We start from the raw sequence: 15,494 nt of genomic DNA, 5'->3' as shown, positions 1-15,494 counted from the left end.
GTCCGGCGGTGGGGGTCTCCCCATCTCGACTTGATGGCCACTCTAAGGAATGCGAAGGCACCCCGCTTTTTCAGTCACAGAAGAGAGCTCGGTGCGGAAGGAGTGGATACTCTGGTACTGCCCTGGCCTCACGATGTTCTACTTTACGTGTTTCCTCCATGGTCTCTGGTGGGAAAGGTCCTACGGCGGATAGAAGCCCATCGCGGAGCAGTGATTGTCATGGCGCCAGAGTGGCCAAGAAGGCATGGTTTGCGGATCTAGGAAACCTAGCAGTGGACGGTCCGCTTCGTCTAGGCCATCTTCCTCGGCTTCTTCATCAGGGTCCAGTGTTTTTCGACCAGGCCGATCGCTTCTATCTTGTGGCCTGGCTTTTGAAAGGAGAAGACAGAGGAAAAGAGGCTATCCGGAGGAAGTCATCTCTACGCTTTTGCAGGCCAGGAAAACTTCCACCTCCATTTTTTACGTTCGGGTCTGGAAGGTTTTTGATTCATGGTGTGAGACGGGAGGGATTGCTCCTCATCGTACTTCTGTGGCTCAGATCCTCTCCTTCCTGCAGAGGGGTCTAGGCAAAGGCTTTGGCGTACAATTCTCTTAGAGTTCATGTGGCAGCCCTTGATTCGCTCGTAGGGCGTCTCTGGCATCATATCCAGACATCGTCCGCTTTTTGAAAGGTGTAAAGCACTTGAGACTGCCGGTCCGGGCCCTGTGTCCTTCGTGGAATCTTAACCTGGTGCTACGTGCTCTGTGTGAACCACACTTTGAGCCGTTGAACGCTACTCTCAAAGATTTAACCCTGAAGACAGTCTTCCTGGTGTCTATTTCTTCAGCCCGTAGAATTTCGGAGCTTCAGGCATTGTCTTGTAGGTATCCCTATCTGCACTTTACGGATTCGGGTGTCACCCTGACCACAGTGCCATCTTTTCTACCGAAAGTGGTGTCCGCCTTTCATCTCAATCAATTGGTTGAGCTACCAGCATTCCAGGAAGAGGTCTCCAGGGAGCTGCGGTGGCTTGATGTTAAGCGCTCTTTATGTTGTTACCTGGAGGTTATCAGCTATTTCCGTTTTTCGAACCATCTGTTTGTCCTCTGGAGTGGCCCCAAGAAAGGACACCAGGCTTCAAAGACCACTATTGCTCGCTGGTTGAAGCAATTGCCGCCGCGTATATCGACTCGGGTAAGCGCCCTCCGGAGGGTATTAAAGCGCATTCACTCCTTTCACAGGTGACTTCCTGGGTGGAAAGTCAGGCGGTGTCTCCTCAGGAAATTTGCAGAGCGGCTACCTGGAAGTCACTACACACTTTTGCGTGTCATTATCGTTTAAATCTACGACCACCGGGGTTGGGTTCGTTTGGCGACCAGGTCATTCGAGCAGGGCTATCTGGGGGCCATCCTATCTGGGGAAGCTTTGGTACATCCCACGGTCTGGACTGATCCGGGTACGTACAGGGAAAAGAAAATTATTCCTTACCTGCTAATTTTCGTTCCTGCAATACCACGGATCAGTCCAGACATCCACCCGCTGGTTCTTGTTTATGATTTCTTGGGCAATATTTCTATTTTCAGCATAGCTAGCCAGCTCGACAACGCTACTACGAAGCTGTAAGGATTCTCGAAAGTTTCGGGATTTGCATTTGCAAGTTGTGGGCTACAGAAACTATATGGCCTAATGACAACATGTATATAGTTCCATGATCAGTTGGGATTTTTGCTTGATCCATTCACCAGTTAGTTCTGTGTTTTTTCTGCTTTGATATTCTTAATACTGAAGGGGAAGCAGAGGGCGCACTAGGGTAATAGGGGGCGCCTCACAAGTTTTCTTCTGTCTCCATCTGCTGGAAGGGAGGCATAACCCATGGTCTGGACTGATCCGTGGTACTACAGGAATGAAAATTAGCAGGTAAGAAATAATTTTCTTTTCTCCTAGGACAGCAGGATGTTAGTCCTCAGAAAACCCACTTGCCACCTTGCGGAGTTGGGTTTTCTCCTATTTTTTAAATTTTTTCATAATTCTATATTATGAGACTGAAGCGGGACTCCGCGTGGATAGTGACATGCTGGGCATGGTCAGTGTGCCAGTCAAAGTTTTCTGTGCTGGGCTCCATTTGATGATGTCACCCACTTGTGAGGACTAACATCCTAGGAGAACACCAGTTACAAGTAAGCAACTCTGCTATCTCTATAGCTGGCCCGAGACTATGAAATTCTATGCCTAAATTTCTAAGAACGGACACCAAGTCCTTAAGGAAAGCCTTAAAAACTTGGCTTTTTCAGTAGCCTTTGATATCAAATAATCATGAATGCCACTTGGCTGACCCAGAGAAGTATTTATGTATTTGATTTATGTATTTGATCATTTATTTTATGTATTGTTCACATTTATACTATGTTGTTTTATACTATGTTTTATACTATGTTTTATACTATGTTGTTTTATACTATGTTTTATACTATGTTGTTTTAACTCTAAAGGATGGTATAGAAATACCTGTAAATAAATAAATAAAATATCCATTCTCCAGAAATGTCCTGTCAAATCATCTCTTCATCTATCCTTGATATGGTTATTATATGTGCTTCTTGCAGACTGTAATTGTACAGCATGTTGAAATATTTTTCGAATGAGTTGCTCTATAAATGCAAACTATTTTCACATGGTTTTGTTTCTGCTTGCAGATCAGATGTTGAGATAATTGGTTATGCTTTGGACACGCTGCACAATATAATGTCTAATGAGATGGATGAGTCTGGTAAGTTTTTTTTTTTTTTTTTTTTTTTTTAATGTCCTTGTTTCAGACTTAAGCAAGTTCAAGTTGAATGTGTAAAGTTTGACTTGTCTACATGCATTTTTTGTTTTTTGGTGCTGTATTGACACAAATGGGTTGTTGTTTTTGTAAACAGGGAGGTTTAGTCCCTTTGCTTTCATCCATGGTCATAACTTTCATGTCCCCAGTGGGGGCTGGGTGGCAGAGCATCAATCTCCCACATTGTAGAGATTTTTAATCTCTGCTAAGGAGGGGGCCATCCTCTGCTCATAGCTCAGACCTTACACTTGATCTTGAGGCCGAAAAGAGGCCAAGAGAGAACATTTCATTTTTTTACCTGGCAATTAATGGCTTTATTCACTACTTCACTACAGTCACAAGAAATTGAATGCTATTCTCAGGGTGTGTACAGTTTCAGTACTGACACATTTCCTAGGTGTTTAATTATAATTTGTAAAGTATTTGGGAGGTTTTTTTGTGTGGAGATGGGGCATGTTATACTCTTTTAATAATTTTGTTATTGCTCCTTAGACCAAAGTGAGAGTTACTCTAACTGCATTCACATGGTACATATTGCAGTTGTTGTCTTGCAGGACCTGATATTTCTCCTAGGACAGCAGGATGCTAGTCCTCACACATGGGTGATGTCATCGGATGGAGCCCAGCAAGGAACTTTGATCTCAAAAATTCTAGAACTCTCAAACATGCCCTATTGAGAATGTGCAGCTGTAGTTATCACCCTGCCCCCTAGGTGGAATCCCTAGTCTTTTATAACGTGCGCGCCGGTGCGGCATGTTATAAGATCAGCGGGCCGTGCGCACATGTGTGCTGGATTTTGCAATGTGCGAGCAAGGGGGGGAGGGTAGATTTTTGCTAGTTTTGTGCGGAAACGCATCGCGGCCTTCCCCAGTTTCTTCCCAAGGCGCTCCAATTAAGGAGAGGACTGGGAAGGAGCTTCCCTACTCCCTACTCAAACCTCCCTTCCCCTTCCCCTCTCCTCTCCTCCCCAACCTCTAATTCCCACCTTTTCCTATTTTTTTTTTTTTGTTAGTCTTCCAAACTACTTCAGATCCCAAACTGAAGTAAGTTGCGCACGCCTGCACCGGGACAGCTATCAATGCCACTGTCCCAGCCTGTGCTCCCCGGCCCGCCCCTTGCAGGAAGGCCGCCGCTTATGGGTGCACTGGCCTCTAAGCGCATGGCCGGACCTTTTTGAAAATAGGCTCGGTGCACGTAAGGCCCAACCACATGCGTAAAGGCTGGATTTTATGTGCGTGGCTTATTTAAAATCTGCCCGTAATTCAACTTGATTACTAGCATTTAATGAATTTCTCCTCCAAGAACTTATCCAAACCTGTTTTTAAACCCAGCTGCTCTAATTGCACTAACCTCATCCTCTGGCAACTGGGAGAAAATGGGTGAGGTGGGACAAATTGAAAGGAGCTATTACAAAGGCAACAAATCTATGTTAGAAAAGTGAAAAAGGAAAAAGAAATCAATCTGGTTCTCAATGGAAGTGGCTGAAAAAGTAAAGGCAAAAAGAACAGTGTTCAAAAATTATAAAGAATCCCAAAAAGAGGAACAGAAATTGAGGGAGGTAAAGAAATCAGGAAAGCAAAAGGTCAAGCAGAAGAAAGGATCGCCAAAGAGGTATAGCGAGGTGACAAAGCATTTTTCAGATATATCAGAGGAAAGAAGGAAGGTCCAAAATGGTATAGTGAAATTGAAAGGTAATGAAGAACAATGTGTGGAGAGACAAAAAAATGACAGAAAATTTAAACAAATACTTCTCTTCAGTGTTTACTCAAGAAGACCCTGGAGAAGGACCGTAGCTGTTAGATAAGTTTGTAGATGGGGATGGGATAGATGAAATTCCATTTACGTAACAATATATGGGAAGAGCTAGGCAAACTGAAAATGGACAAGGCCAAGGGGCCGGATGAGGTACATCCCATGATACTGAGAGAGCTCAGAGATGTGCTGGCGGGTTCGCTGAAGAACCTTTTCAATAGATCCCTTGAAATGGGAGTGGTGGTGCTGTAAGTTTGGAGAAGAGCGGTGGTGATCTCACTTCACAAGAGTGGTAGCAAGAGAGGAGACTGGAAACTACAGGCCTGTTAGCCTCACATTGGCGGTGGGAAAATTAATGGAGACACTGCTGAAAGAAAAGATAGTGAACTATCTACAATCTGGTGGATTGCTGGACCTGAGGCAGCATGGATTAACCAGGGGAAGGTCCTGTCCTGCAAATCTGATTGATTTTTTTGATCGGGTGTCTAGAGAATTGCTCAATGTGATCTACTTGGATTTCAGCAAAGCTTTTGATACAGTCCCTCATAGGAGGCTTGTGAATAAAATCAGAAGCTTGGGAAAGAGCACCAAAGGTGGTGTGGATTACAAACTGGTTAACTGATAGCATGTAATAGTAAATAGAACCTACTCTGAAGAGAGAACTGTGTTAAGCAGAGTGCCACAGGGATCGGTGTTGGGACCGGTTCTGTTCAATATCTTTGTGAGCGACATTGCAGAAGGGGTCAAAGGTAAATTATGTCTATTAGCGGATGATACTAAGATCTGCAACAGAGTGGATACACCTGAAAGAGTAGAGAGAATGAAAAGAGATTTAAGAAAGTTTGAAGAGTAGTCGAAGATCTGGCAGCTGAGATTCAGTATCAAGAAGTGCAGAGTGTATGTACAGTGTGTGCATCTTGGATAAGGTAATCAAAAAGAGCTATATATGATGGTGGCTGAAAGACTGATGTGCATGGACTAAGAGAGGAATCTTGGGTTGATAGTGTATGGAGATCTGAAAATGGTGAAGCAATGTGACGAGGCGATAACTAAAGCTAGAAGAATGCTGGGCTGCATAGAGAGAGGAATAACCTGTAAGAAAAAGGAGGTGATGATGCCCTTGTACAGGTCCTTGGTGAGGCTCACCTGTAATGCTGTGTTTGTTTCTCGAGCTCATATCTCAAAAAGGATAGAGACAGGATGGAGGAGGTCCAGAGCGATGAAAATGGTGTGGGGTCTGTATCGGAAGACTTATGAGGAGAGACTGAAGGATGTGAATATGTATACTAGGGATGTGAATCGTTTTAGGACGATTAAAATTATCGTCCGATAATTTTAATATCGTCTTAAACCGTTATGGAACACAATACAATAGAGATTCTAACGATTTATCGTTATAAATCGTTAGAATCGTGAGCCGGCACACTAAAACCCCCTAAAACCCACCCCCGACCCTTTAAATTAAATCCCCCACCCTCCCGAACCCCCCCCCCCAATGACTTAAATAACCTGCGGGTCCAGCGGCGGTCCGGAACAGCAGCGGTCCGGAACGGGCTCCTGCTACTGAATCTTGTTGTCTTCAGCCGGCGCCATTTTCCAAAATGGCGCCGAAAAATGGCGGCGGCCATAGACGAACACGATTGGACGGCAGGAGGTCCTTCCGGACCCCCGCTGGACTTTTGGCAAGTCTTGTGGGGGTCAGGAGGCCCCCCCCAAGCTGGCCAAAAGTTCCTGGAGGTCCAGCGGGGGTCAGGGAGCGATTTCCCGCCGCGAATCGTTTTCGTACGGAAAATGGCGCCGGCAGGAGATCGACTGCAGGAGGTCGTTCAGCGAGGGTTCCGGCGCCTCGCTGAACGACCTCCTGCAGTCGATCTGCCGGCGCCATTTTCCGTACGAAAACGATTCGCGGCGGGAAATCGCTCCCTGACCCCCGCTGGACCTCCAGGAACTTTTGGCCAGCTTGGGGGGGGCCTCCTGACCCCCACAAGACTTGCCAAAAGTCCAGCGGGGGTCCGGAAGGACCTCCTGCCGTCCAATCGTGTTCGTCTATGGCCGCCGCCATTTTTCGGCGCCATTTTGGAAAATGGCGCCGGCTGAAGACAACAAGATTCAGTAGCAGGAGCCCGTTCCGGACCGCTGCTGTTCCGGACCGCCGCTGGACCCGCAGGTTATTTAAGTCATTGGGGGGGGGGTTCGGGAGGGTGGGGGATTTAATTTAAAGGGTCGGGGGTGGGTTTTAGGGGGTTTTAATGTGCCGGTTTTGCGATTTTACGTTTTTTTGATTTTTCACGATTTTTCACGATATTTTACCCCCCCAAACGGCAACAATACGATTCCCTCCCCCTCCCAGCCGAAATCGATCGTTAAGACGATCGAGGACACGATTCACATCCCTAATGTATACTATGGAACAGAGGAGGTGCAGGGGAGATATGATACAGAACTTTAGTTATCTAAAAGGTTTCAATGACGTATAGGCTTCGAACCTTTTCCATTGGAAAGAAAGCAATAGAACTAGGGGTCATGAAATGAAACTTCGGGGGGGGGGGACACGGACGGACTCAGAACCAATCAGGAAATATTTCTTCATGGGAGAGGGTGGTGGAGGCCTGGATTGCCCTTCTGGAGGAGGTAGTGAAGAAGAAAACAGTTAAAAATTCAAAGGAACATGGGATAAACACTGTGGATCTCTAAAGGCTAGAGGACGGAAATGAGATAAGTGTGCAGGGGGATAACTTGCTGGTACGGTGTTTACTACTTTTAAAAGAAAGCATGGAGATTACTATCTTTAACCAATATGCTTTGAGGATTTTAATGCAACTGCAACATTGCTCCCTTCTTAGATGGCAGGGGGAAAAGCGGAATTGGATTCAGGTGACAATTAGAGGGCCCCAACTTCCAGGGTCTGGGATATTGATATGCATACATAAGGGGGAAAAACACAGGACTGCCTAAAGGGAGCAAAGAAAGTGTGCATGGGGGTAAATTGCTGGTGTGGTGGTTACTACCCTTAACTAATACGCCTTCATATTTGTGATGCAACTCCAACATTTCTCTCTGCTTCAGTGGCAGGGGAAAAGAATTGGATTCAGGCAGCAACCAATGAGGGTCCTAACTTTTACGGTCTCGGGAACTGATAAGCATGGGGGTATCCTGCACAGAGCAGCAGTTACTACCCTTGACAGAAGGCATGGAATACTACCCTTAACCAATAAACCTTGATGCTTTTGATCCAACTGCAACATAGCTCTCTGCTTCGAAGGGTGGGGGTGGAAGGAAGAGGAATTTGGATTCAGAGACAACCAACACGAGCCATGACCTTTTTACAGTCTGGGGTATTGATGTGCAGACATAAAGGAAAAAAAACAGGACTGCTTCTATGGTCAAGTCCATAAGCAAAGCACGTCAAGCAGCACTGAATGTTCTCCTAGGACAAGCAGGATGTTAGTCCTCACACATGGATGACATCGTCGGATGGAGCCCAGCAAGGAATTTTGATCTCAAAGATTCTAGATCTTTCAAACACGCCCTACTGAGCATGTGCAGCTGAGACATCACCTTGCCCCCTAGGCAGATTCCCTCAGTCTCTTTTTTTTCCCATGGAGCCATGTGCTCACGATATTCAGCTGTGCTCTCTTCTCACAGTTTTTGTAAGTGATTTTTTTCTAGAGCTGCAGCTATTATTTCCTTAAGGTAGTTTTATTCTTTTCCTTTCCTTTTCTTTTCAGCTGTCTGCTGGCCACATGGTGGGTTTTACCCTGTACAGCCTGGCAGAGTCTGTTACTATTTAAAAAACGAAAATAAAAAAGGAAAACTGCTTATGCAGTTTTGTATCTGTGTCCTCTCCTTGCTCTGTCTCCTTTTTCTCGGTGCTGACAGGACTGACTTATGCAGTCTGTTGGTGATCCATGTAGGCCACTGAGCCTGCGGATTCGCTGAGTTCTACCCAGACTGGAGTTCCATGTCATTTCATTAATCAATCAGCATTGATGGATTTGGATGTTGCAGGGATCGAGGACTATGCCGTTCTTGTGGGGAGGAGAACTTATTCTCCTCATATTTCAAGGAACTAGTCTCCACGGGTGGGAGCCCTGGAAAATGTGGCCTCCCCTCCTGCTTGCCAGTCTTGGCAGTGCAGTCGTCTTTGGAGAGAGGGTGAGCAGGAACCTGGGCTAGCAACTTGCTGTTGCACCTCTGTGCCATGCCTCGTAACGGTTGCCCATGCACAGCTGTGACCAGCACACCATTCGTCTGACGGATCGATGTCTGGACCATGTCGGGGACCAGGCCCACCATTGTGCACCATGGTCACCCTTGACACCATTAAGATGCAGGGACACCCTTGATGCCATCGAGGTGCGTGACCGCCCATAATGCCATAGAGGCTTGTGCCATCGGCATCAGTGGAAGTGGAGTCTCGCTGCACTGGCTTGGGCACTGAGGTGACAAAGTAACAGCACAAACAGATGCCATTGATTGAGACAATGCTGCCCTTGGTGCTGTGGTGCCCCTGGTGCTGCGGCATCATTGATGCCATGGCACCCTCTGTACCATTGATGCTGTGCCGCCCTTGGTGCCACGGCACCATCAATGCTGTGCTCACAGTACCATTGATGCTGTGGTGCCCTCGAGGCCTGCGGTGCTATTGATGCTGGGCCACCCTTGGTGACACGGTGCCATCACTGCTGTGCCCACAGTACCATTGATGCGATGCCCTTGAGGCCCGCGGTGCCATTTATGCCATCAATTCTCTCGATCCCATCAGGGTGCGTGCCTGGCCACCCTCGAGGCTGTTAAGGTCGAAGTGATGGCCGGCCCTTGATACCATCGAGGTGTGTGGCCTCAAGGTCGCGTTAGCCCTCGATGCTGTCAAGGTGTGTGGCCTCGAGGCCACCCATTAGATCATCGTAGTGTGTGGCTGCGGCCTTGATACCATCGTGATGTAGTGCTGCTTCGATACTATTGAAGTCCTCGAGGCTTTCAAGTTGTGGGGCCACTAAGGAGACTCTCAGGTCACTGATGCCTCTTGTTCCCGCCTCGACTATGTCGAGCACCATCGACCAGGCACTGGGTTTGCTATTGAGCCCACTGGTCGTTCCTGAGGTCCTTGACCGCTGGGGCTCTTGGAAGGCCCCCCCCCCCCCCCCCCCCCCCCGCGTGACCCTGCAGCCCTCGGGTGTTAGGGGCTTTTTGGCCTTGAATGGATCAAGCACAGGGTTGCCATCTACTCAAGACACCCTGGTACCCTGGAGTATCCGAGTGCAGTGGTCCCATGCACGTGAGGCTCCTTGGTGGTGACCTGTACGAGGCACTGAGGAGCTCTTTGCTGTCCCTTCATGGGCTATGGCTCTTGGAGTCTTAGTGCTTGCGAGACCATCAAGCTTGCCACATTGATGCCCTCGGGTGTATAAGTGAGCTGTCTTGGGCATCGGCGATCTGTGTATGGGTTGCATGGTCTCTCCCTGCAGATGCCCATAGCCTCCTTGATGCCTTCTGGTACCGGAGTATCCGTTGGGGCCACCGGGCGGTCTGTGTCCACGGGCGCCTGTGGTGCCGGGGGTGGTGCTATATGCCATTGAACATTTTATGGGTCGGTCAAGCGCCATCCAAGCCCTGGGTGCAGAGTCGCTGGGTGCCCTTGTTGCGGTTTTGCGTTGATCGCAAAAACGCCATGGGCCTCGTGTGAACATTTACCGCTTTAGGCACCAAAGGCTGCAGTCGGAGGCCGCAGGACATGACCACAGAGCCCCATGTGCACCTTCGATTGCCAGGGACTTTGCTGCTGTCATTCCCTGAGGAAATCTACAGTGAGCCATTCCTGACATAGTTAGAGGGCCCACCTCTCGCAACATTTCCAGGTACTGGAGGGGGAGACGCCATAGACCGCCACCCTTCACCTACCTTACCTAGAGCTCCACTGTTATTCACTCCGCTGGAGTTACTGTGAATTGGGTGCACAACATGCTTGGTTGGAAAAGGCGAGGCATCTACTCCAAGTGCCTTGGGCAATGGCAGTTGGCATTTTCCCTCTCTCTTCAGTCCTCAGCCATACCAGGGTTCTACCATCATGGTCTCGGCCTCCTTGTCAGTTCTGCATCGCACAGTGCTGAAGAGCACTGGCAGGGGAGGCATCATCACACACTCTGTGCTTTGTCGTGGGGCAACTTGTATCCACCGACTGGCACGTGGTGCCCTGTCCTCGCTGTGGTGTGGGATTCTGCCCACAAGCACGGCGCATGGGATCATAGGTGTGCTGCCTTCCATAGGATGGGATAGCACTGCATGAGTACCACTCCACGTGCTTTTACAGTAGAGGGCTTATTCTTCCGGTTGACCTCTGCCATCTGGGCATCTATGTGTGTGTGTGTGTGTGTGTGTGTGTGTGTGTGTTTCCCTCCAGGCGGACACAACAGGTTGTGTTCCACAGCCACAGGACTGACCTAGGACTGTGTTCCTGGTTGGACCCTGCGGGTATTACACATCGGGAAAGTGGTTTGGGAGTCATCTCCTCCCTCAGCAGAAGAATGTCTTTCGGCCTGTCCCGTGTCCAAAGCTCCTGTTTTGTGGGGAAGCCCCTGAAACTCCGGCCCTGGCAGGGTTTTCTCTGAACCGGGTCCTTGATTCTTGAATCTGTGTGTCTTGGAGGCCAGGGCCGGGAGTCAGCAGTGGCAGTCTTTGGACCATTTTCGCTGGGGCTTTTCTGTGGATTACGGTGATGACCTCCCTCATCGAGGCTTTCTGCTTGTGGCAGGTTGGTCGCTTCGGCACCTCAGTAATTAGCAATTATGCCTCAACTCTTCTCTGGGGACTTGACAGGTCTTTCAGGATCGGGAGGTCCCAATCCTGTTGCTTCCCTCTCCCCTCTGGAAGGGGAGATTTGACTGGGTTCCAGGGCAACTGTTATGGGTTCCCCTCTGGACGTCAGACTGTGCATCCCTTTGAGGAGTGTCCCTCATTCCTCCATTCCTGGAGAAGGGTTGGCTTTGCTCCCTCTGGCGTTCGCTCTTGGTTTCTTGCCAGCCCCGAGAACCGGTCAAGTGGTGGTACTCTCCCTTGGTCGCTCTAAGACGTAGCAGGTCTATTCATGAGGGAGCCCATCCAGTGTTGCTCCTCAGTGACCCTCCAGGGTCTCACCTGTTCAGGAGTCTCTTTGATACCTGTTGGCCTCTGTGGGTGTCTTTTCTTAGGGACCGCTATTGCCACTTATTCTTGCCTGTGGGACCCTCCTTTGTGTGGAGAGTTCTTATCCATCAAATGGGTGAGCATGCCTTTCACCCTTTCACCATGTCCATGGCTGAGGGAGATGGGGGCCAAGTGACCCCACAATAGAGGTGCTGCTCTTGCTCACGGTAGCATGCAAGTTATTCTTCCCCTTATCAGGATCACCCTATCTGCGGATAGGGGAGTCCTGGGTCATGTAACGATTGTCCATTGCTGAACTACATGCTTCCTTGGGGGGAGGTGGGAGGAAGAATATAAACTCATGGCTGGGTATTGTACCTTAGCTGGGTGCATGGCAGTCTGTTCTGAGATCACCCTGGGCCTTCCCTGGTGCCCTTCGGGTTTTTGGCCCGGTAATGAAAGAAACCCTGTTCTACCGGGGTTTGCGCATGTGACTCTCCAGCTTGCCATCTCCTAGTGGAGTTTCAGGATTTCTCTCCTGGGGCATTCGCTCTGTATCCATGTTCCAAGCGGGCTGAGGGCTTTATCTTGGTGGGTAGGTAACTCCCTGTAGGATTTGGCAGTGAGTTGTTCACTTGGGGTTCATAGATATCCTGGTGACTTGTACTTGCCCTGGCAGTCCACTGGTCTGCCTCCCTATGTTCTTCGCTCCTTCCAACTTCCAGTTAGATTGTCGAGGGGAGGACAAGCTAAGGCACTCGTGGTATATCTTCTATATACCTGCAGAACAGGGTACACCATGATTTTCAATATATTTTAGCCATGCTCTGGCCAATACTGCTTTAGCTTTTCTCATTTCTCTAGGCCTTCCTGCTCCCTTGTGCCATCTTGTGCCAGGATAGATTAACCTGTTCTTGGGTGCTCTTGAGTGAGTTTCAAGCCTATTTCATCTCCCTGCTGTGGAGATTTTGGGCTACAGGCCTGTTTTGGGATAGCTCTTCATTCCTTGAAACCCTTGACGCTGTCCTGCACGGTCAGCTAGGTCTGTTGCTTCGGCATGCAGTGTCTGTTCCGGCTCTGCCGTGATTCACTGCTTGTTCTTCCAAGCATTGCTTGAGTTTGTTCTGCCCATTGTGCTTACCAGTCAAACCTGGGCACCCTTCTGCAGAGACATTCAGTCCATCGCATGTCAGCGGACCACAGTTTCTCTCTGGGGGCTCTCGGGCCCCAGTGTTTTTCGGTTGTCTTTTAGCACCAATGGAATCTGTATGGTCTTCTTTACCCTCCATTGCCTCAGGTACAAACTTAGATTGTAAGCTCTCTGCGGATAGGGAAATACCTACAGTACCTGAATGTAATCCACGTTGAAGCACTGAAAAAGTGCAAAAAGCGGAATATAAATCTAAATAAATAAATGTCTTTCTCTTGTCTACACCTCTGGGTTCTTCCTGTATCCAGGAGATTCTAGACCTACTGTTGTTGTCAGGGTTTACTTATCAGGGACCCTGTTCGTACTGTTTTCCGTGATGCAGAGTTTTCTTCTGCTTGCACTCATATCACTTTTCTGCCTTAGGCACCCCTGCAGAAGGGTTGGTGTCTGTCTTTTCTATGGTTTTTCTTTGTAGAACCCAACTCTTCTCCAGGCTGGACCCCTGGTGGGTCGGCTGCCTCACAGGTAAGGGAGAGAGGTGGTGCTTTCAGCACTGTGTGGTTTCCCGCTTTGTCCTGCTCGGGCAGCCTATAACTAGGGATTCACCCATGTCTGAGAATTACCATCCTGCTTTTGTCCTAGGAGAAAGCAGAATTACTTACCTGTAACAGGAGTTCTCCTAGAAAAGCAGGATGTTAGTCCTCACAAAACCCACTTACCTCCCCTGGGAGATGGTTTCTCCATTTGTTAGCTATTTCATGGACCGAGGGACTCTGCCACACATGCTCAGTAGGGCATCTTCGAGAGTTCTAGAATCTTTGAGATCAAAATTCCGTGCCGGGCTCCATCAGATGATGTCACCCATGTGTGAGGACTAACATCCTGCTGTCCTAGGAGAACACCTGTTACAGGTAAGCAACTCTGCTGTACCCGGGGGCAACCTGAATGGCGCGGCAAATACTAACATGGGAAGCTTGTTTCACAGACTGTATGGACTATTGGTACTTTTCTGCGGTCGTTTCTATGTAAGCTGTGTTGGCAGCCCTCCCTGTAAGAGTTGTGGGACCTGACTATTTCTGCAATCACTTAATACATTTTAGTTAATTTTATGGTTTGAGCTTCCATTTTTCAAATCTTTACCAATTATTACATTTCTGCAAGGCTGACCCTCCAGTTCAGCTACATTGAACTGGCTAGTTTGAGTACATTATGTTTAATGTCCTAACCATATCCTGGGCACCCTGCTAGTGATTTCGTAAGGGAAGGGGTATTTTTCGTATGTTTTAATTAGTTGCTGTTCCCTTCCCCAAAGAGCAACCTCCTTTCTCTGCTCCCCACAATTGCTCTGTCCATTGCCAGATCTCGCACCCTCTTCTCTAGCCAGCGGGAAGAGAATGGCACTTACCTGCTACTGCCTCCTGTGCTGACCATCTTCAGTCTTGTGGTTCGACACATGTGGTGCCGGAAAATTACAACAGGCTGTGTAGTGCAAACCACCAGACTGAAGCCAGTCAGGAGAGGAGGCAGGAGGTAATCTCCACATTCCTCCTGCTGGCCAGGGAAGAGGAATAACTGGTAGCTCATCACTCCTAAAATCCAGGAATGGAAAATGGTAGTTTTCTAAGTAGCTGCCAGTTCATGGAACTTTTAATCCACCCTTTTTGGAAAGCTAACTGCTTCAGGGAAAATTGAAACACAAAGTCTTTTGCATATTTTCGACATTTGCTTATGGTATTTTTAGTTTTTCAACTACTGATGCACCTGAGGGGCTTCTAAACCCCGTTTTATTTGGGTACGTGCCAGGAACTTATAACCTGGATTGGCCACTGTTGGAAACAGGATGCTGGGTCTGATGGACCCTTGGTCTTGATACATTATGGCAACTTCTTATATTCTTATGAGATCCTTTTCTGAGATATTTGATTACTGCATCAAGTCAGGATTAAATTGCAGTAGATAGGCTGCCTTTAGTGTTGGGCATGATTTCTAGCATTGGAAAGCAGAGATCCATAGCTTTCAGGTAACACGAGACACATTGGTCTAACAGATGAACCTCATGAAATTGTTACACAAAATGGAAGCACAACCCTTAGTCCTTGAGAGTCACCAAGCTTTGCAAATTAATCAAGCTTCAGATGAAATGTATACGAGCCTACTGGATTGAATAATCATTGTGGCTGTAGTGGAATTCATACCTGTTTGTGGCCCAGAGAACCAGGGCTGTGTATTGCTGTCTTAGAAAATCATTATGGGAGCAATTTTCAAAATTCTGTGGGCAGGTACAAAGTCCACGGGCACTTTTCCCCCCTGAAGACTTTGCACCAATTCTAACAGGGAAAGACTTTTGCTTTGAAAATTGCTCAAGTTAAAAAAAAACCCAAAAAAAACCAGTATCCACAGGGATTTGAATCTGCTTTTGCTATGGGTACATTTTCCATGACAAGCAGTGTGTGTAACTACACCTCGCACCCATCTTCTTTTTCTTGCAGGTAAAAAAGCACACGTGTTGACCCCTGTGTACAGGGCAAGCAATTTTCAGTCTACTTTACCTGGGTAAATGGCATCTGAAAATTGCCCTCTGTGCTGTCAGAAAACAGTAGAGATTGGAAGTGCTTAGCCTTTTCTGGTACACTGCAAAGGAAAGAATCAGCAAATGCTTTAACCCTAGG

The 15,494-nt window shown here is 48.0% G+C and overlaps 1 protein-coding gene across 5 annotated transcripts in view; it reads left to right on the top strand.

Moving 5' to 3' along the window:
* The window catches only part of USO1 (USO1 vesicle transport factor), a 232,084-nt gene that overhangs the window by 30,882 nt on the left and 185,708 nt on the right, over positions 1 to 15,494 (top strand). For all 5 annotated transcript variants that reach the window (XM_029598247.1, XM_029598222.1, XM_029598211.1 and 2 more), the window contains exon 4: positions 2,674 to 2,747. In XM_029598247.1, the coding sequence (XP_029454107.1) occupies positions 2,674 to 2,747 (74 nt within the window). The remainder of the gene's footprint in view (positions 1 to 2,673; positions 2,748 to 15,494) is intronic.

The sequence above is a fragment of the Rhinatrema bivittatum genome, chromosome 1 (genome assembly GCF_901001135.1).
Source record: "Rhinatrema bivittatum chromosome 1, aRhiBiv1.1, whole genome shotgun sequence".
Taxonomy (NCBI): Eukaryota; Metazoa; Chordata; class Amphibia; order Gymnophiona; family Rhinatrematidae; genus Rhinatrema; species Rhinatrema bivittatum.
The sequence above is the reverse complement of the archived record's forward strand: the minus strand, read 5'-3'. Positions and strand labels throughout refer to the sequence as shown.